The sequence below is a fragment of the Canis lupus genome, chromosome 5 (assembly GCF_048164855.1).
Source record: "Canis lupus baileyi chromosome 5, mCanLup2.hap1, whole genome shotgun sequence".
NCBI lineage: Eukaryota > Metazoa > Chordata > Mammalia > Carnivora > Canidae > Canis > Canis lupus.
Genome location: NC_132842.1, coordinates 18,659,738 through 18,682,941, shown reverse-complemented (window position 1 = coordinate 18,682,941; position 23,204 = coordinate 18,659,738). Strand labels below are relative to the sequence as shown.

General features: G+C 36.1%; 1 protein-coding gene across 1 annotated transcript in view; it reads left to right on the top strand.

The window, feature by feature from the left end:
- Positions 1–23,204, top strand: part of LOC140633128 (MAGUK p55 subfamily member 7-like) — a 140,161-nt gene that overhangs the window by 90,367 nt on the left and 26,590 nt on the right. Inside the window, exons 5-9 of the mRNA XM_072825151.1 lie at positions 11,285–11,366; positions 11,939–12,024; positions 15,315–15,389; positions 15,618–15,814; positions 16,293–16,357. Of these exons, the coding sequence (XP_072681252.1) occupies positions 11,285–11,366; positions 11,939–12,024; positions 15,315–15,389; positions 15,618–15,814; positions 16,293–16,357 (505 nt within the window). The remainder of the gene's footprint in view (positions 1–11,284; positions 11,367–11,938; positions 12,025–15,314; positions 15,390–15,617; positions 15,815–16,292; positions 16,358–23,204) is intronic.

Genomic DNA, 23,204 nt, shown 5'->3' with positions numbered 1-23,204 from the left:
CATTTCATTTTTATTCATAATCTTTCTGTTTTTTTGCTATTTTTACATGAATTTAAACAATTTTGTTTCTCCATTATTTAAAAGTAAAAGTTTAAAAAATGAACTGTAGAAAATAGTCATTTTCAGCAAACTTGTCATTTTACATTTGTCAAATGTCATTTGTCATTTTGGAGAGGTTACTGGAAAAACCACAACCACCAAAAGGGCAGGGGGTAGGAGGAGAAGCAGAAACTGAGAGAAGGTTGAGTCTGAGGCATTCTTAGGAGAATGAATCCAGGTTGTAAGAATCAAATAGTTAAGATGAGGGAAGCCAAGCTGAAATAAAATTCTAGTGATTGGATGGTCAGGAAATTTTTGGCAAAGGATTCAAGAGGGATTTAGCAATCAAGGTGTTAGTTTATCAATGTTATTTAAGAATGTAATTTTGGAGGTGCCTAGGTGGCTCATTGTTAAGCATTCGACTCTTGATTTCAGCTCAGGACATGGTCTTAGGTCCTGGGGTGAGCTCCTTGGCAGGCTCCATGCTCAGCAAGGAGTCAGCTGGAGGATTCACTTTCTCTCCCTCTGCCCCCCACCCCCTGCCACTCTTACATGCACACTCTCAAATAAATAAATCTCTTAAAAATGTAATTTTAGTTTTTGGACTGAGGTGAAATATCAGTGAAATAAGCCTGAGGTTCCTTATTAGATAATCAGGAGACATGCTTCTTCAAGAGTGTTTTGAGTATCAGCTAGCATTATGTGTTTGAAATGCTTTGCCAGTTTTTAGGCCATATGCAGGCATTAAGTAAATGTTACATAGAATGACAAGGTGGGAGCTCTAGATGACAGTTGTTGAAGGAGAGGACCATTTCTAGGGAAAAGAGGCAGTGAACACAGATCATGTAGGTATTTGCAGTGGGAAGGTGAGAGGCTGTTAGTTTGAGGGATGGATGAATGAATTGAGAGAAGGAGGGAAAAGCACTGGTTAGGATGCACAGAGCAGAGCTATCATCCTTCCCTATGAATTTGGAATTATCTCTATCTGTATCTAATTATCCAGAAATAATAATAAACAGTTTTTTGGCAAGCTTAAGAAAATGACATTCTATTAGTGAGTGAGTAGATTATGATCCCGATTTTCAGTTTCTGGCATGGGTTGTCCTTCTTGTTTCTTTTATTTTTTTCATTTTTTTATTTTTTATAAAAGATTTTATTTATTCACAAGAGACAGAGAGAGAGGCAGAGACGCAGGCAGAGGGAGAAGCAGGCTCCATGCAAGGAACCTGACGTGGGACTTGATCCCAGGATTCCAGGATCATACCCTGGGCCGAAGGCAGGCGCTAAACTGCTGAGCCACCCAGGGATACCGTCTTGTTTCTTTTAGAACTGTGGTGCTTAAACTACTAGGGGTATTCTGAGAATTACCGGAGGTGCTTACTTAAAATGCAGACTTCATAGTCTCTGTCCCCCAGAAATTCTGCATCAGTAAGTTTCAGGTGGGGCCTGGGAAACTATATTTTTAAAAATGTCTCCAATATACTTGATGCAATTGTTTGGTAGACAATACTTGAAACCACTTTGATTTCAAAGATTCAACTGAAATCACCTGTGCTACCAGTTTAAGGAGGAGGTCTTAGAATATTGGCAGTATTGTAAGCAATGCAGTTTTTGTGTAGGACAGCCTACAGGATAGCCTGGTCTCTGCAATACTTCTTTATAAACCATTTTGCAGTAGTACCAAGACAAATTTAACCAGAATTTTAACTTTTCAATCTAACCTGAAGTTCTCTATACTCTCTGTTTTGTCAAAATCATACAGAATAGCAGGGTGCCTGGGTGACTCAATCACTTGACCATCTGATTCTTGATTTTGGCTCAGGTCATGATCTCAGGGTCATGAGATAGAGCCCCCCACCCCCTCATTGAGCTCCTTGTGGAGCATGGAGCCTGCTTGAAATCCTCTCCCTCTCCCTCTGCTTTTCCCACTGCTTGTGTCCCCCACTCCTTTTAAAAATCACATAAAATAAATGTAAAATAACTAAATAAGAAAATATGTAAATATTTAAACATTAGATACAGTTTTATTCGTTTTGCCTTTGCCATGTGTATCATAGAACTATAGACTTTTGTATGATACGGCATGTAATGCACTCTATTTTATTGAGTTTTGATCTTATTTTCTTTTTTTTTTTAAGATTTATTTATTTATTTATGATAGACAGAGAGGCAGAGACACAGGAGGAGGGAGAAGCAGGCTCCATGCTGGGAGTCCAATACGGTACTCCATCCCGGGACTCTAGGATCACGCCCTGGGCCAAAGGCAGGCGCTAAACCACTGAGCCACCCAGGGATCCCCTTGATCTTATTTTCATGCAAGGATCTTCCACTAGAAATACCTCAAAGAATTGTGATAATAGGGGCATGGAAAGGAATATGGATGTAATAATCTTCAAGAATGAAGGAATCGAAAATTGAGTCAAGTGCTAGTATAATGTAGAAAGTGAGAGATTATTTCTCAGGGTACATATCTCACCCTCCAGGGATAGGTAGAGTCAGCAGCTAGCAAGCACTTCTGTTTCAAGGTTTCTATGTATAACAGAGTAACTCTTCAGTGCTAGAGTGCTCTTCTTTATCTATACATCCTAGAAATGATTTCATCCAGCCCATGGCTTTAAAAATCTTCTGTGTGTCAGTAATTCCCAGGTCTATTTTTCTTCCAGAACTTTTTTTCTGAGCTTTAAATGTGTATGTCCATCTGTGTACTTGATATCTCCATTAAAATGTCCAGTGGACATCTCTGTCTTCACATGTCCAAAAGTAAACTGATGTTTGTCCTCGAATCCATATCCCTTCTAGGATACCTCCTCTTAGTTGATTACAATCCCATCTTTCTAATTGCTCAGCCAAAAGTCAGAATCAGTCTTTGATACCTTTCTTCTTTCGTGTCCCATTTCCAGTCTACTGGGAGATCTTTTAGGCTCTACCAATAATATAGCCAGACTATTCATCATTTCTCCTTCTGCCAGTCAGATCCAAGCTTCCTTCATCGGTACCCTGGAGTATTTTAACAACCTCCAGCCTGTTTCCTCATTTGGCTCTTACATTCCTTCACCCTTAACATAGTAGGTGGAGTAAACCTGTTAGAGTATAGCACTTCTGCTGTTCAGCTTCTCCTTGTTTCTTTCAGAATAAAGTCCAGAGCTCTCACAATGACCTACATGATCTGGCTCTCTGTTAACCATCTGACCTCACCTCCTACTTCTCTCCTTTTACTTCACTTCAGCCACAATAGCTTTTTTTCTCTTCCTTGATCATTCCATTCATAACCTCATCTGAGCACCTATGTGCTATTTCTCCTTCATCTCCCCCACCCTTTTCTTTTTTTTAAGAGGGAAGTGGGAGGGGCAGAGAGAGAGAAAGAGGGAGCAAGAAACTCTGAAGCAGACTCCACATGGAGCGAGGATCCCCATAGGGCTCCATCTCACAACCCTGAGATCATGACCTCAGCCCAAATCAAGAGTCAGACATTTAATCAACTGAGCCACCCAGCCATCCCCTCCTTCATGTCCTTTTTAATATTTCTTTACTCAAATGTCATCTTCTCATTGAGGCCTGCATCTTGACATTATCTTTCTTTTACCTGCCCTGGCACTCTTGATCTCCCCCCACCCCCCGGCGCCCTCTCTCATAACCATAGTGTTTACCACCTTCTTCTTCTTCTTTTTAAAAAAAAATAAATTAAATATTATGTTGTTTATCATTTTTTATTTTTTAAATCATTTATTTAAATTCAATTTGCCAACATATAGTATAACACCTTCTAACCTATGTATATCTAATTATTTCATCTTTTGTTTATTGTCCTTCTCCCTTGTTAGATGTCAGCTCCATGAGCCGTCAGAGATGCTTGGTTTGTTTCACCAATGTATTATAAGCTCTTAGAACAGAATGTGGTAGAGTAGGTTCTCAATAAACATTTGTCAACTTCTCTGAATCACAGAATAAGTCAACAGGACCTGCAGTAAACACAACAAACTGGAGATTATATTCAGGAAAAACATAGAACTCTAAGAAATGAAGAACTTGCTCCTAAGAGCTCATGTACAGACTCACTCACCCAGAAACCTAGCACAAAAACTCCCAATTTAAAAGCACCTAGACCATATGTGAAAGAGACCCACTTACAAATCTTAGAGTGCTTACCAGAGAGGCAGGAAACTTTTGGAACTTTCCTCAGGGATGGAGACATTGGCAGATGCCATATTTGTGACCTTATTTACTTTGTTAAAGTTGGTGAGGGAGTAGGAATCATTTGGGTACTGTTCCTATAATCTGCTAGACACGTGGATGTCCCCAGCTGAGAGTCCTGCCAACCCCCACACTGTAACTGTGCATCCCAACAGCCCTGCCCACCCCTTTGGCACAGTGCAGCCTTGTAGTGCCCAGTACAGAGGTGTGTTACAGCCAGGCTGGGCACTAGCCCTATACACACTGCATTGCAGACATAGCTCTGCCATAGCAAACAGGTTAATGCATCCTATACAGAGGATGCTTCTTGAGCACCTAGCTCTGGCCAGAGGGGATTAAGTTCCTAGGTCATATGACATCTCCTTTGAAAGGTCACTGCTTCAATATTTGGAGATGTGATTGATTTACCTAATACATAGAAACAAAGAGAATCAAGCAAAATGAGGAGATAGAGGAAAATGTTCCAAACAAAACAGGAGAAATCATTAGAAAATGACATTGATGAAATGGAGGTAAGCAGTGTATCTGATAAAGAATTCAAGGTAATGGTCATAAGGATGCTCACTGAACTCAGAAGAAGATTGGATCAACACAATGGGATCCTCAACAAAGAGAAATACAACAAAATTTCAAACACAAGGTACAGAACTGAACAACACAGTAATTGAACTGAAAAATACACTGGAGCAGCTCAACAGGATGAAGCCAAAGATCAGATCAGCAAGCTGGAAGAAAAAGCAGTAGAAGTCTCACAGACAAAGCAGCAAAAAGAAAAAAGAATGAAAAAAAAAATCGAAAATAATTTAAGGAAGCTTTGGATCAACATCAAGTGGAATAATATTCTCTTATAGGGGTCCAAATACAAGATAGACAGGGCCAGAAAACTTGTTTGAAGAAGTAATAGCTGAAAACTTTTCTAAATTAAGACAAGAAAATAGACCTACAGGTCTATAAAGGCCAGATAGTTCCAGATAAGAACCCAAAGTGATCCATAGGAGGACACATTATAATTAAAATGGTAAAAGAGAGAATCTTAAAAGTTGGAAGAGAAAAACAACTTACTATATCCAGGGAAACCCCATAAGGCTATCAGCAGATTTTTCAGCAGAAACTTTGCAGGCTAGAGAAGAGTGGCATGACATATTCAAAGTGCTGAAAGGAGAAAACTTCTACCCTAGAAGTCTCTATCACTAAGTTTAGTATTCAGATTTGAAGGAGACGTTAAAAGTTTTACAGATTTAAGCAAAAGCAGAAGTGGTTCATCATAATTAAGCTGGCTCTGTAAGTAATGTTAAAAGGACTTTTCTAAACTGAAAAAGAAATGGCACTAAATACTACGAAAGCATATGGAAGTAAAAATGTCACTGGAAAAGGTCAGTATATGGTAAAGGTAGTGGATCAGTCACTAATATGGCAAGTGTGAAGGTCAAAATACAAAAATAGTAAAATTAACTAAAATCCGTTAATGGAAGCACAAAATAAAAAGATGTAAAGTGTGACATAAATATAAAATGTGAAAGGCAGGAAGGAAAAATGTAAAGTTTTGGACTATGTGCAGCTTAAGATGCTATCAACTCAAACAGACCTACAATAGGAAATTATAAGTGAACTTCACAATAACCATAATGCAAAATTTATACAAAATACACAAAAGAAAATGAGAAAGGAAACTAAACATTATAAAAGGAAGGCATTGAACCAGAAGTGAAGAGAGAGAAAAGAATAGACAGGAACTATGAAAACAGCCAGAAAACAATTAACAAAATGGCAGTAAGTATGTACCTATCAATAGCTACTTTAAATGAACTCCATATTTCAGTCAAAAGACAGAGTGGTTGAATGCATAAAAAAGAGAAGACATGTCTATATGCTCCCTGTAAGAAACTCACTTCTGAAGTAAAGACATACCTAAACTGAAAGTGAGAGTGGAGAAATATATTCTTTGCAAATGGAAACAAAAAGCTCGAGCAGCTATACTTAATAGCAGACAAAGTAGACTTTAAAACAAAACTATAGTAATAAACAAAAAAGGCATTACATAATGAAAAGGGTTAATCTAACTAGAAGACATACCCTTTATAAATATATGTGCACCAAATATAGAGACCCAAGATATATAAAGCAAATGTTATTGACTTAAAGGGAGAAATTGACAGGAATGTAATAGTAGGGGACTTTAACACTCCACTTACATCAGTGGATGCATCATCCAAACAGAAAGTCCATGAGCAAATAATGGCTTTGAACAGTACATTAGACCAGTTAGACTTAATAGATATGTGCAGAATATTCCATCCAAAAAGAACAGAATACACATGCTTCTCAAGTGCGCATGGAACATTCTCCATGATAGACAATGTTGGGCCACAAAACTAGTCTCAATAAATTCAAGAAGATGAAATATCAAGCATCTTCTCCACCCACAATGGTATAAAACCAGAAATCAAATACAAGAAGAAAATTGGGAAACCCTCCCAAATATGGAGATCAAACAACATGCTACTGAACAATCAGTGGGTCATTGAAGAAATCAAAGAAGGAATTAAAAAGTACCTGGGGATGGAAATGAAAATAGGAACACCACAAACCAAAAATTTTGAAATCAGCAAAAGTGATTCTAAAAGGGAAATTCATAGCATTACAGGCCTTCCTCAAGTAAAAATAATCTAATTTGACACAAAAAGGAAGCCCAAAGTTAGTAGATGGAAAGAAATAATAAAGACCAGAGCAGAAATAAAGGAAAGAGACAAAACAATAGAAAAGGTCAATGAAACTAAGAGCTATTTCTGTGAAGAGATAAAGCATCTGACAAACCTTTAGCTAGACTCATCAAGAAAAAGAGGATTCAAGTAAAATCAGAAATGAAAGAGAAGTTACAACTGACACCACAGAAATACAAAGAATCATGAGACTATGAACAAGTATACACCAACAAATGGGACAATCTAGAGGAAATGGATAAATTCCTAGAAACATACAATTTTCCAAGACCAAGTCATAAAGAAAAAAAAATCTAAGTAGACTAATTACTAGCAAGGATATTGAATAATAATTAGAATTTCCCAACAAAAGTCTAAGGGGCTTCACAAATGAATTTTATCAAGCATTTAAAGATTTAATGCATACTGTTTAAAAACTGTTAGAGAAAGTTAAAGGGGAGGGAGCACTTTATTATTTTTGAAACATTATCCTGATACCAAAACCAGACAAGAATACCACATATACACAGTAAGTTACAGGCCAATATCATTGATGACACTGATGAAAAAATTCTCAACAAAATTACTACCAAAAAATGAATTCAATAATACATTAAATGGATCATAAGCCATGATCAAGTGGGTTTTAGTCCAGAGATCCAAGGGTGGTGGTTTAGTGCCCATAGATTAATCAACATGGCATAGCACATTAACAAAATAAAGGATAAAAACCATATGATCTTAATAGATGCAGAAAAATCATTTGACAAGATTCAACTTGCATTTATATGATCCAAACTTAGCAAGGTGAGTAAAGATAAAAGACATATATGACAGACCCACAGCTAATATACCCAATGGTAAAAACCTGACAGTTTTTCCTCTAAGATCAGAATCAAGAAGAGGATTACACACTCTTGCCACTGTTAATTCAACACAGTATTAGATGTCTTAGCCATAGCAATTAAGCAAGAAAAAGAAATAGAAGGCATTCAAGGATGGAAGAACTAAAATTGTCACTCCTTGCAGTTGGTACCATATTATATATAGATAATCCAAAAGATTACACCAAAACTGTTTGAACTGATAAATGGATTCAGTAAAGTAGGGGGATACAAAATCAACATAACATAAATCTATGGCATTTCTACACATGAATAATGAATTATCAGAAAGAGGAAATAAGAAAACAATCTCATTTAAAAGAATAAAATGCCTAGGAATAAATTTAACCAAGAAAGTGAAAGATCCATACACTGAAAACTATGACATTGATGAAAGAAATTGAAGAAGTCACAAATAAATGGAAGGATAGTCCGTGCTCATGAATTAGAAGAATTGATTTTGTTAAAATGTCCATACTACCCAAAACAATCTACAGATTCAGTGCAGTGCCTTTCAAAATTCCAAGGGCAGTTTTCATGGAACTAGAGCAAATAATTCTAAAATTTGTATGGAACCACAGAAGATCCCATATAGCCAAGGTAATCTTGAAAAAAAAAAAAAAAGAACAAGGTTTGAGGCATCATGCTCCTTGGTTTGAAATTATACTACAAAGCTATAGCAATCAAAACAGTTTGGTATGGGTGTAAGAACAGGCACACTGATAAATGGAACGGATTGAGAGCCCAAAATTAAACCCACACATATATGGACAATTAATTTACAGCAAAAGAGCCAATGACATACCATGGAGAAAAAAGAGTCTTTTCAATAAATGGTTTTGGGAAAAACTGGACAGCCACATGCAAAAGAATGAAACTTGACCACTGTCTTGCAGTATATACAAACATTAACTTGTAATGCATTAAAGACTTGAATTTAAGACTTGAAACTGTAAAAGTCCTAGAAGAAGAAAATACAGGTGGTAAGCTCCTTGACATGTGTTAGCAATATTTTTGTAGGTGTGACTCTAAAGGCAAGGGAAACAAAAATAAACAAAGTGGTCTACATCAAACTTCTGCACAACAAAAGAAATCATTGAAATGAAAAGATTATCTACTGAATAGGAGATTTTTGCAAATCATGTATCCGATAAGGGATTAATGTCCAAAATATATAAAGAACTCCTACAATTCAAAAACACCCCACAAAATAACTTAATTAAAAATGAGCAGAGTATCTGAATAGACATTTTTTCCAAAGAAGACATCCAGATGGCCAGTAGGCACATGAAAATATATTCAGCACCGCTATTTATTAGGGAAATGCAACTCAAAACTGATTTCACACATCACCTAACATCAGTTAGAATAAGTATTACCAAAAAGACAAGATAGGATATGTCTTGGTGAGGACATGGAGAAAAGGGGATCCTTGTACATTGTTTATGGGAATATAAATTGGTACAGCCACTACAGAAAACATTATGGAAACTTCCCCATACTGTTAAAAATTTAAGACTGGAACTACCATATGATCCATCTTTTCCACTTCTGGCTATTTAATCTGAAGAATATAAAAATACTGATTTGAAAAGATACATGCACCCCTGTGTTTATTGTAGCACTATATACTATAGTCAAGACCTGGAAAGGATGTGGATGTCCACTGGTAGAGGAATAGGTGAAGAAGATGTGGTGTATATATGTATACAATGGAATATTACTCTGTCATTAAAAAAGAATGGAATCTTGCCATTTGTGACAACATGGATAGATGTTGAAGGTACTATACTAAGTGAAAGAAGTTAGAGGATGACGAATACCATATGATTTTATTCATATGTGAAACCTAGAATAAAGCAAATGAACAAACAAAACTAACTCCTAGATAATAAACAACTGATTGGTGGCTACCAGAAAGTTGGTAGGGGACAAAATAGGTGAAACAGGGTCATTATATGGTGATGGATGGATGGTAACTAGACTTCTAGTGGTAATCACCTTATGGTGCATACAGGTGTCAAATTGTAATGGTGTATACCCGAAAGTCATATAATGTCACATACCAATTTTACCTCAGGTACAAAAGGAAAATGGTGGGAAAAAGAACAATCTAAAAAATGGGTAATTAATCTTAAATTAGGCCACCAGACCCTTCTGCCGTGAAGCATACTTTGATGGGAAGGTTTGAGATATTGTTAAGGAAAATGAAAGTTTATTTAATAATACTAGTTTTTATTTAAAAATATTACATTTCTAGTCATCTTGGCTATAAGTTAACTGTTTAAAGGCAGAAATTACAGTTAAGTGACGGGTCTTTATGAGTTTGGTGTTAATGATTGTGGAGAGATGCTCATTTTAGTCTTTGGATGAATGTATAGTTGGGGATGAAAAATGTCACAAAATCATCTCATCATTTAATGATTTGATTTTTTTTACCATTATTAGATATGTATCTGATAGCTGTCATGTGAAATATACGTATTACAAACGTATTCCTAGTTTTGTTTACATATCTTTTTTTTTAAATGATACACATGTGTTTATTGATATGTGAGAAGAATTCCACTTTCTTTTTGAGTGTGACTTCTGCCACCACCTAATGTGCATCTTTTTAGCTGTGCGGTGCTATTGTAGAGGCTTTCCTGGAACACCAGTGCCAGTTTCTTAGAAGTAAAGTCATAAAAAGGTGTTCAAAGTAACCATTTATGCCTGGTGTTCTTACAAAGCCGCATTCCATTAATTTGCTTCTGAACATGCATAAATGAAGAGTTTCTGGACTCTTTTTGAAATTGTTTCCTAATGTCATGCCAAAACATTAGTTCTCTTTGTTCTAAGTACAACCCTAGTACATAAAGACCTTGGAGTAACAAATCTTTCTTCCATTAGTTTATCTTAACATTAGGTAAGGGCTGTGACTAAGTCAGAATTGAAGTCTTTTTTTCCTCTTTCTTTGTCATCATGGCTGAGTTCCTTTACCATAATGGAGTAATAAAGGAAGACTAAATTAAAAGCCAGATGAGCTGAGTTTTAGTTTTCTAATTTCTGTAAGATTTTCGTATTCACTTCATCTCAGTACAGCCTACCTTCTTCCTGGGGTATTATAAAGACAAAGTGAGATGAGAAAATGCTGTTGAGGGGCAAAACAAAATACTGTTCAAATACAAGATATTCTCATGGAAAGAAGGTATTTCTACTATTCATAGAGTTGAAGAGGTTAAAGATTTGAAAAATTCTTAAATTGTGCTGAAAATCATAGATGATGCGTCTGATAGATTCAGATAGAAAATCTGTACCAAGAGAGGAGTGTTTTTAAGACAAGGGGCATGATGTCTATTCCTCCTGCCTCGTACCTTTCATTTTTTGTATTTGTTCTCACTTTTTCCAGATAAATATCCTTATTTCTGTTCCCTTTCCTACCACCCAACGCACACCTTTACTCACAAGTACTTTTTTTGTTTTCCTTAAAAGGGAGCTACCATTAAAAAAGATGAGCAGACTGGAGCCATCGTTGTGGCTAGAATCATGAGAGGAGGAGCTGCAGATAGAAGTGGTAAGGATTTAAAAAACAAAACAAAACATGAAGTGGTAAGGGTTTCAACACTAGGTGCAGGGATGGGTCATGTTGTATTCCATGGGCAACATTTCCAACATGTAAGTAAGAGGATAACAATCATTTGATGTAATACCTCAGAATAATAAGATACTCTTCTCTGTATTGAATTGTAGGAACCTATTGAAATAAATAATTCTCACTCTACAATCTAAGTTTACATGGGCTTCCAAAGTTATATTAAGATCTGTTTCAAGTGGTTCTGCTTTGAAAAATACTACTGCAAGTGTGCAGCCTTTGAAACAAAATAAAAATTCTTTTATTAGGTGAAAATCATGTACATTTCTAGACAAAGACCAGGATGCTGATGTCATTTCTTTGCCGGCATTATAACATGGTAGTCCCTGATTCATTGCTGTTGAGAGGCACAGAATCTGAAACCCGAGAAGCATAAAGGTCTCCTCAAATGTATTAAGGGAACCAAACAGTGCTTTGAGTCTGGACACTGTTGCAAATAGCAGTTCTTTTGTAGGTAACTCTGCTAATTTACTACCAAATTTGTTACTTCTCAGGTCTTATTCATGTTGGTGATGAACTTAGGGAAGTGAATGGGATTCCAGTCGAGGATAAAAGGCCTGAGGAAATAATTCAGATTTTGGTAAGCTGAAAACATTTTAAAATTGTAGTAAAAAATGACATTGAATCAGTACGTTTCAGACTTGGTTATACATATAGGACTTGGATTTAGCAATCCAGAGTTGAAATCCCAGTTTCATTTTAGTTCCTGTATGTCCTCAGAAAATACCTTAATCTTTGTGTTGCCTTAGTGTTTTCATTTCTAAATGAAAACAAGAAGAGGTAAATCTCTCACTGGAGTATTTTGAGGATTAAATGGGCTAATGTATATGAAGACTTTATTACAGGGCTTGTCCCAAATAGGTACATAATAGATGGCATCTACCCTGTTGTTCGTGATGCATTTTCCTTTTCCCTTCTCTCATCGATATGGCCAGACTATAGGCTGTGCTTTTAAGGTGTCTAAAACAGTGAAACTAATTTAGATGTCTTGTGAAATCTAAAACAGAGCAAAATTATTTTAGGTCTTGACAGTATTAATTCTCCAGTTCATTTGTAAGGAGAAAAATGAGGAAGGCTGTCTCTGTTAATGTGTGAAAACATAACATACAGAAATAGAGTTTAGTATCTTAAACAGACCCTGTATATAAAAAAATCTAGTAATGATTAAGATGGTGGCATTTTAAATCCATGGGAAAACAGTGAAGTCATTTCATAAATGGTATTGGATAAATTGATGATTCAAGTAGAAAAAATAAAGTCAGTCCCTATTTTACACTACACCCAAAACAGATTCCAAAGAATTAAATATTTTTTAAAAATCCAAAAAATGAAGGAAGACTTTTTAAATTTGATGTGAAATACAAATAGAAAAATAACTGATGTGGGGATCCCTGGGTGGCGCAGCGGTTTGGCGCCTGCCTTTGGCCCAGGGCGCGATCCTGGAGACCCGGGATCGAATCCCACATCGGGCTCCCGGTGCATGGAGCCTGCTTCTCCCTCTGCCTGTGTCTCTGCCTCTCTCTCTCTCTCTGTGACTCTCATAAATAAATAAAAATTAAAAAAAAAAAAAAAGAAAAATAACTGATGTGATTGCAAGAATTGAAAATTTTGTTTATAGAAAAAGATGCCATATGACTTTAAAGACATGTGACGCTTAGAAAAAATATTGTCAATATGTGATAGGTGTTTTAACATGGAGAGAGTTCATAAAAATTAATAAGAGAAAAAATATTTAGAGAAAAATTTACAAAAACCCATCTGAAAAATTTAAAAGCTTAATAATAGCTATAGTCAGCAGATTCTAGGCACATAGTTCTACTTATATGCTTCCAGTACTGGGATGGATTTAGTAGATCCTTTTGATATGGCTATCTGAAACCATTAAAATTTTAAATATGCCTACCCTTTAATCAAGAAATTCAATTGTTGGGAATTGACCTGTAGGAAATAATTTGGCAGATGTATTATATAGGCAAGATTGTAAAAAATATTTAGGAATAGGAAGAAGGTTACATTGATGGACTAATCCATTGTACATCCAAGTGATGGCAATCATAATGGTTGATAGACCTGTAGGACTTAGTAATACTAGTAATTCTTATAGTGGTTGAACCCTTAATGACACTGTTCTAAGGGCTTTGCACACATTAACACAGATGCACACACATACAAAGTAGTAGAATTGGAAGAGGTCATAAAGAAGACTTGCTTTCTCTCTACCTGTACAATTCAATATTATATGAATTCTTAATAAGATTGGTGAATTGTTTTATGATGGGTAATAATAGTGATATTACCAGTTTGAAATCGGTCCTGCTGTAAAATTCTGATCGAATTTAGATAGAATCTAGATATCTAGATAGATAGATAGATCGATACTATTAAAACCCTGTTTTACTTGAGTCTCTGTGCTCTCCTGGAGCTGCCTCCTTATTTTTGCAAGAGCTGATTCTGTGCAGCTTTTCCCAGCTGGGCTTTCAGGGACTTCACACTGGTAAATGGAAGTTGACTATGGTCCATGGACATTGGCAAATGCAAATCAGGGCCTCCTCCTCCTTTCCCCCAGACCAGAGCCCTGGTTTACAAGAGTGAGCCTCAGAGATAGCTCTGCATTCTCCCTTCTCTCTCCTTCTTTCCTTCTTCCTTTATCTGCCTAATCTCGTCTTTCTCTTTTCTTTCCTCCCTCATTCCTCTCACATATGTGCCAGATACTTAGTGCTTTCATGGGCCTTAGAATTTAGCCGGAGGATGCCTGGGTGGCTCAGGGTTGAGCTTCTGCCTTTGGCTCAGGGCATGATCCCAAAGTCCTGGGATCGAGTCCCTCATTGGGCTCCTTGCATGGAGCCTGCTTCTCCCTCTGCCTATGTCTCTGCCTCTCTCTCTCTGTGTCTCTCATGAACAAATAAAATCTTAAAAAAAAGAATTTAGCCAGGATAACAGATATTAAGAAATAATTGTATAAATGATAACTTAGCACAGTTATGAGACATACTAGAAAGAAACAGAAAGACGCGAGAGTATATATATATATTTTTAAATATTTTATTTATTTATTCATAGAGACAGACAGAGAGGCAGAGACACAGGCAGAGGGAGAAGCAGGCATCATACAGAGAGCCTGACATGGGACTTGATCCAGGGTCTCCAGGATCACGCCCTGGGCTGCAGGCAGTGCTAAACCGCTGCGCCACTGGGGCTGCCCGACATGAGAGTATATTAAGGGGAGATCTGCTCTGGTCTGAGACGGTCAGAAAAGCACTGCATGTATTGTTTTTGCTTTAATTAAATTAATAGGTATTTAATCTTTCCATCTTTTAATTAATCTATTACATTTTGTATTTTACTAACTTGAATATAATAGCAGTGATTGTTCTTCATTATTTTTTTCTGATGAACATTGCAGCTAATGTATATACATATTCTGTATAAGTTAATCGTACATTTATAACTGAGTTACTGACAATACAACTATCTTGTCCCTAAAAACGTGATGTGCCAATACTTAAATGTATGTGAACCTTGCATATCATCTGTCCTCACCATGTAATATTGTCTGTGTAAGGCACTTTGCAGTTTCTGTGTTTCTATTTTGAAGTAGCTCAACATGGATGGTAATATATTCGTTGGCATTTTGAAACTGCATAGGAGGTAAAAGTGGATTTAGTGTTTAGTGTTTTTTAACTTACTTGACAAACTTGAGTGCTTTCTCATACTGCAGGAATTTCTACAAAAATAGTTTTCTCAGTTTGGCTTATCTAAGAGTAGAAACCCCAGGCTTATAAATTTTTCAGTCAGTCCATTTTCTACCTGTTTTGCCTTCTTTTTCCTTGCCTGTAGAAGTTCTCTGATAAGTCTTTCTTCTGTTTTCAGGCTCAGTCTCAGGGGGCAATTACATTTAAGATTATACCCAGCATCAAAGAGGAGACACCATCCAAAGAAGGCAAGGTAATCATTACTTAAAAATATTTTTTTGTTTGTTTTGGTGGTGGTGGTGGGGGGGTGCTAATATTTCCCTGTCTAACACGTACCCACTTTGTCACAAGTTCATTTTCGTATTCTCTTTTAAAAAAAAAAAACAAACTTTTTTTTTTTTTAAATGATCCTTAGAGAAGAATGTTGGCCCTTCCACTTTATTTTTTATATTTACTCCTTTTAAATGAAACTGTCTTCCAGATGTTTATCAAAGCCCTCTTTGACTATAACCCTAATGAGGATAAAGCAATTCCATGTAAGGAAGCTGGGCTTTCTTTCAAAAAGGGAGATATTCTTCAGATTATGAGCCAAGATGATGCAACATGGTGGCAAGCAAAGCATGCAGGTGATGCCAATCCCAGGGCAGGTTTGATTCCCTCAAAGCATTTCCAGGAAAGGTGAGCTACTGGCATGCAGTAATGGTCTCTCTTCAAATGACCTTTTGTTCTCTGCAAAATATCACTCGAGGATAGTTGTGATAAAATAAGCACTAAAGCCTTGCTCTAGAATCCTTTATCCCTCAGGTTTGGATTTCTGTTTTGTCTAACTAAGTATGAATAATGACCAAAAATAATATGACAGGACCAGGTCATATTCAGTTTTTGTTATGAAGCAAATGGAAAAATAGCACATTAATATCTGAAACTGTATTGATGTGAAAGGTGGGGGAAAAAAGAAGAGTGATTTTGGAGTAGGGTGATTTATAAAAATTTGAAAGTAGATGATTTATTTTTTAATTTGAATAGATTGCATTGTGTTAATTTTTTCCCTGGCTTCCCATTTTTTTTTCCCCTTGGGACTTTTAATATTTTGGTGTTATATTAATCTTGGATCTGTACTGAAAATTGATAGGCATTGACCTTCTTTTTCCCCCAGGAGATTGGCTCTGAGACGACCAGAAATACTAGTTCAGCCCTTCAAAGTTTCCAGCAGGAAATCATGTAAGTTTGTTAATAAAAATGCAGAGTAACCAAATCTTGCTGTTTATTTTTGACTACTAAAGCAGGTGTTTGTGGTAGAACGAGAGCTTGTATTGCCTTGTAATAGCTTTGGGATCATCATTTCATGGCAACCAAGCAAATAAGAAACTCACAGTAGAATATTAAAGTGAATCTTTTGAAGAAAGGGGTGTTTGCGGTTGTTTACAACAAACCCATGACTCACACTTTAAGAAACTAACTAGCAACAGTACTCTTCTTGACTTCTGGTGTTTTATAAATGTAACCTCAAATGCAACTCCTTTATTTCTCCAAAGCTAGAAGGTTTGGGTGAGACATAAAATCAGGGGGAGGTAATCTACCACTTTCTTGGGCATTGACAAAGGCCATTGTGCCTAAGAACAGTTATTTTTATTCTTTGCTTATCCAGAAATCATAGTCACTCTAACCTTTAATCTGCCTGTTTGGAGTTGTTACAAGATGAGATTAAATCAAAATAAGAGCAGAAAAAGGATGGAGGTGTAGGATTACTGAAAAAGATAGTGTGGATTTGGGTGCATTTTCCCCCCTCCCTTCATACTCCTCTCAGCTCTTGTTTACTCCCCACTCCTCACCTCCATCAAGTCCCCATCCCATAAATTTCCTACTTCATCTCCTCAAAATGTTTCATGGTTCTAGGTATTTTAAGAGTAAAAAAAAAGCCTTTTGTTTTCAACATAGAGCTCATACATTAAAAGGCAAAATGCACAAATAAACGGTCCTGGAATTTTGCACCAACATCTGGTTTTAGTATTGTTGCATTTTTCACATCTCCTGTTATTTCTGTCAGTTTGTAGACGCGTATAGCCTAGGAATTACATTATAAGAGAGCCAAACTACAGTCAAGTATAAATCTCACAAGCAAGCAAATACTTCAAGGGGAGCACTGATTCAAAAGCCTGCTTGTTCTTGCTTCGTTAAGTCTGGGCAGAATAAAAACACACTTGTCACAGAATGCCACATGGATTGTGACATCAGAAAGCATACAGTTTAACCAGAAGGGTGCATCGTTTTTAAGTGTGATGAATTTTCACTGGCAGGCGCTCCAGGCATCCACCTGACTTGCTCTTGGAGGGATTTCTAAATTGGGGGCCTGCACCCTTCTAATACATTTGATGCGTGTGGGATAAAATGTGTGTAACTTGAAAAGGACATCAGTGTGATTCTACTCGCATCTTAATCCATACTCCCAATTTGAGTCTTAGGCAACTTAGAAATATCTAGTTTGATATGATTGTGAATTTTCATTTAAGAGTTTTTATAAATGTGTTTCTTTAAAGAGCTACATGAAATGGGTATATTATCTTTTTAATAGCTCTCCCCAAACTAATTTCAGTATAAATGTGTGTGAATGCCAGAGGTACTGTGTGTGTGTGTGTGTGCCCGTGCATGTGCATAGAGCTGTTAATTAATAATGGATATTTTTGTCTATTATTCAGAGTTTTCCGTATTATAGTCTTTAATATTTGCATCTGAGAAATATTTATTCTAAAATTAGTGAAATGTTATTATCTGGATTTTTTTAAGAGTTTGTTTTTTCTGCCCTTCGAAGATCATTTAAGAATGTTTACTGATTCCCATTCACACTTCCTTTTTTCTTTTCTATTTTTTTAAGTTGTCTTGATTCAAATAAATAATAATATAATAATAATAATATAAACAAATATGGCCATATTATCAAAATCACTAGTGTATAGCAAATAGGACCTTATTTAGAGAGATAGTCTATGTCCATGAAGATTAAATAGAAATATTACTTTTATTGTCAAAGAATTAAAATTCCATTTGAAGTTTACTTAATGTTGTCTCCTAAACCCCTGAACTCAAAAGTTAAGCAAGAATTATTACACTGGTTCTGAACATTTTAAAAGTAATTTAAAAGCACTTTGTTTTATAACCTGTGTATCTGATAGTGACTCTTTACGTAACTATACTTGTAAAGACCATCTGACCCAAGACTTCCTGGACTTCAACATTTGGTACTTAGATTTTTAGGATAGGACATCCATTGTGCTCTTTGAATTATAGGATAATGCTATGAAGAAAAACAGAAAGTTAACAGAAAATCTTTTAGTAATATGACTTTGAATAATAATTCATAGACTAGGTTTTAAGGAACATTTCTGTAATGTAAAAATTATAGAAGGAGAATAATTCTGTCATGTTGGTATTTCTAAATTTACTAAAAAGTAGTCATGTTGATAATTTTCTGCAGTAAATTTTGCAAGTGCATTTAAAACCTAGGACATAGTGTTAAATGGTAAATTTAGGATAATGACTTCAGTCAGGTAATAATATGTATTGAATTAGCCAGCTAACTTCTTTCACAAAAAAAAAATTATACTACTATGGTTTTACTCTTTATTTGACTCACATCATATCATCATAACTAAAGTAGTTTGCATGGAGGAAAAGCCCTGGAACTATAGGGGTTCAGTCAATGTCAAACTCAAAGTCAAAAAGGAGTGGAGAATGCATTTATGTTTGTGTTAGAGCTGGAGATCCTGGCTTCCTGGTAGATAAAATCAGGAACCCTAATATTGATGTCTTCAGGCTTTAAAACTGGCATCCTTATGCATAACTTTGTGGTGTTCATCTTTGATGCTTGGCTATTTCCTCCCCTTAAGTATCCTGGCATGTCTAATACCAATTGAGAAAATAGGCTTCAAACAAACAAAATAGTTTGCCTCTTGAAATTAAACATTCCTAAAAAATACGAACTCTTAAAACCAAAGCATAAGCAAATCATAGAAGCTTGAGAGCTTGAGAGAGGGAATTACCTCCACTTCCTCCTGTTTTGCTTTTTTTTTTTTCTTTTTTCCAAAGAATAGCTTGCCCAACAAAGAAACCTATAATAGAATTCTGTGTTCCCTCCCTTTCTCCTTCATCTCATGATAGGCTCTTACATAATGGATTTACATTAGAAATAGACACAGAAGAGCAGCCTAGAAGTCTGATAGGTTTTCTTTGACATGACCAACTTTTAGATTATTACATGAAAGATACAAGTTAAGTGTTTTGGAAATGAGTTAAAAGCATATCCTAGTCTCAAGTAAAACATATAGGAGTAGTTTTCATGACAGACACTTGGCAGCTTGCAATTCTTATGTCGATATAATTTAAAGTACTTTCTGATTTTCTGCCAAAACCTTATTTTTATAGTTCAGTTGCATATATAAAGCAATATGGTATCACCTAACCTTTAAAAAGAAATATGATTTCCTTTGGTTAATTAAAATACCGTTTGTCCCCTTTCTATTGAAATTAAACTTTATTAGTTCAGAATTGTCGTCTTAGCAATACAAACATTATAATAACTTTGGCTTCAATAGTATGTAACATATTCAAAACTAGTTTACATGGTATTCAGAAAAAGCTCTTCTTATTCAAATAGCCTGTTTTACAGGAGAATATTCCAGCATGATTTTTATTTATGGCTTAGTTTCTTTTTTTAGTTCTCGAAATAGAAATACCTGAAAATATCTCCTACAACTGATTGAATGATATTAATTAAAAAAATTTTTTACAAGAACACCTCTTACATAATTCTTATAATAAAAAGAATCCAGGAGATATGATTTATTAGCCTTTTAAAGATTAGAAGGTAAAAGCCCAAAACCTTTTTTTTTTAGAATTTGGTTTAGCCATTTGTGGTTAGCTGTCATGTGGGTACAAAATAAAATATTTAACTGGACCAGAGATGTTCATTCAAACAGCATGTAACTGAATTCATTCAAAAACAAGCATTTTGTGGATTGAAGATCACAATCTACCAACAGTATAAACTCTGAGTAAACAAATGGAGTCACTCTACATGGTATCAATATTTTGGAAGGCCAAACATTTGAGAGTAACATATATAACATTCCAGGTTGTTACAATACAACTTTTCAAATTAAGTAAACTTCTTTCTCCTGGCATCTTAAACAGTGTTATTTAGTGTGTTCATATATAAAGTTAATTCAGAAATTAACATGTAGATTGCTTATGTTCTTATATTAAATTTGTATGCCTAAACCTTGTCAAGTATTTTCTTAATTTTGGTGGCATTTTGTGTTAACAGAAACACATGGGGTTTTAAAAAATAGTGAAAGTGGTTTTCCCCCTAATATTTACTGATATTCTTTGGGAAATGCCAGAGTTCAGAGTTTGTGTCGACAGAGGTGCAGATTAAAACCTAAACTGTAAATTGTATGTCAGACTGTTTATGTCAGGAGATAGCTGGAGGTGATGGCCTAATTGTTATAGCTAACTTCATCTCAGTAGATTATGTTCTTCTTACATAAATTGAATATATGCCTTTTATTTTTATTTTTTTAAAGATTTTATTTATTGATTCATGAGAGACAGAGAGAGAGAGAGAGAGAGAGGCAGAGACACAGGCAGAGGGAGAAGCAGGCTTCATGCAGGGAGCCTGACATGGGACTTGATCCCGGGTCTCCAGGATCAGGCCCTGGGCTGAAGGCGGCACTAAACCGCTCAGCCACCTGGGCTGCCCAAGATGTTCCTTTTAAAATGCTATCAAGGCATGTGCTTTTAGCTTTTCCATACGAAGGGTTCTAAACCATACCATCTCTTGCCTTTTGTCTTGAGGACCCTACACTATGTGGCTAAGAAAGAGTTGATTAACAATTAGGAGCATGGTCCGAGGCCACAGATTATTGCAGACTTTTAGGGAAGATCACATGGGGGCAGTGGGAGGTGAAATAAAGCAGTTTTTAGGGTGGGGATTTAACTGTGCCCCCATAAATACTATCACACCTATAGAGACACAATTTCTCCACTTGTGAAGAGTATGTGATGTTGCTCCAGCCACCGTGGCTAGCACCCGGCAGTATGAAAAACTTCCTCCTGCCCTGTTTGTGGAGCTCATCAAATGCTCTTCACGAGAGCTTTTCCACTGCATTCTCTGAAGACAGCCAGAATTACTCTTTGTGACCTTGTTGGCCTCTCCTCTGTGATTTTCCCATCCTGCTCTTCAGTTCTTGAAGAGGTGGAGAACACTCCTGATAGCCTGGGGAGAGTCTCCCCCCATTCTCCAGTCAGGAGAAACACACGTGGAAGGTTCCAGCTTCAGGGGAAGGGGGCAAGAGGCTGGTGTCCTGGGAAGTGGTGAGAGTAGACAAGAAACTTGAAAGAAGCTTTCTTCTTTTGAGCTCTCCACCAACTTGTATTGCCTAGCATAACATTAGAGTAATTAAAAAGTGATTTTGGTATGATAGTATAGCATAGTAGTTAAAAACACAGACTCCGGAACCTGATCATGTGGGTCACATCCCAGAGAGCTTCATTTCTCTGTACCTCTGATTCCCATCTGTCACATGGAGGTAACAGTAGCGGCTTCATAGAGCTGTGAGAGAATTCAGTAAGTTTGGGCATTTAATGTACAACGAACAGTGCCTTACTATAGTTAAGAATCATGCAAGTATCCCAAATGTCTTCTGAGATCAACCTTTTATATATTGTATTCTTTGTTCAAACTTGCTAAGTATAAGGAAGTGTTCTTTCCTACTGGCTGTCTATTAAGCATGTTGCTTCCTTGGGTATAGACATCTGTGTGTTACCACACAAAAAATTACCATTCTCTTCCTACTGAAAGCACAGAAGAAATACTCCTCTGAGAATTTATGCAGCATATTCACAACCTTTTCTTAGAATATGAAACATACCATACTATATGTGACATGGAGATGTTTTATTGTAGGTTGCCTGTGATGTTTCAATTTTTTTATGCACGTGTGTGTATCAGCGTTAGAGAGACACATGGCTTTTATCATCTGATGTACATGACACTGATTCTTTAATCAGGCTACAACACTCTGTCAATCCTGTTGTTTCCATCAGAAAACATACTTTCTGTTTAACAACCCACTTAGTGGTACAGTGAGATCGCAGATGAACCATCGGAAGCACCACTTTTATTATTTCCACTAAGCCTAGTGGCATGGCTTGGCTTGGCTAATCCGTATCACATAGTTTATTGTTTGTTTTCTAATCACTTGTTTTAGATGCACATGGAAGTCCCAGAGCTACAAGGAATGAATGTAAATAAACTCACAACTTGGATGACTCCCAATCCAAGCCTGAGTAATAATGATTTGCTTGTCACTTTTGTGAATTCTGTTCAAGTAGAACCAATACAGTTGGAGAACCCATAGGTATTTGGAAAATAAAAACACAGTGGTGCACACTCTCTCCTAAGTGTTTTCTTTGACTTGCCACTCTGTAGTTGGGAGAGAAAAGTGAGCCAAGAAGTGTCCTCACCAGGCCTGTTCATTCTACAAGGTCTCATAGCGAAATATGTTCCACCTTGACTTATGGTTTGATTTTGCTTCTATTAAATTGCCAATTCTTTTTCCACCTTTAACTGAAGGTGAGTATCTAAAGGCAAACGGAACTCTTAAATTTCTGTCCTATTAGTAACAAGTATTTTTTAGAATGATCTTTTCCAATATCTTTTATCAAATACTACAGCCAGAATGAAGCAAAGGGCTGCCTGACTCACTTCCTATGTGTAATAAGTTGATAATATTGTTAAAATTACAAGGTTTTTAGACAGTTTAAGGGCATTTTAAGGATTATTTATAAGTATGTATACTAAGTGTTAAACAGATTTGTTTACAAACCAATGTCCACTGAAAATAATTCCCCTTTGAAGGTATTATTTTGAAAAAAAAAAAAAAGTTTTTTCCTCATTATTTTTCCCATTTGGGCATTTAATAAGCTACATGGTGGCTTTGTGCTTTTACTGCTTTAGTAAACACATTCTTTTCAGATCAGGATTACGGTGCAATCTAAAATGTAGTTTTTC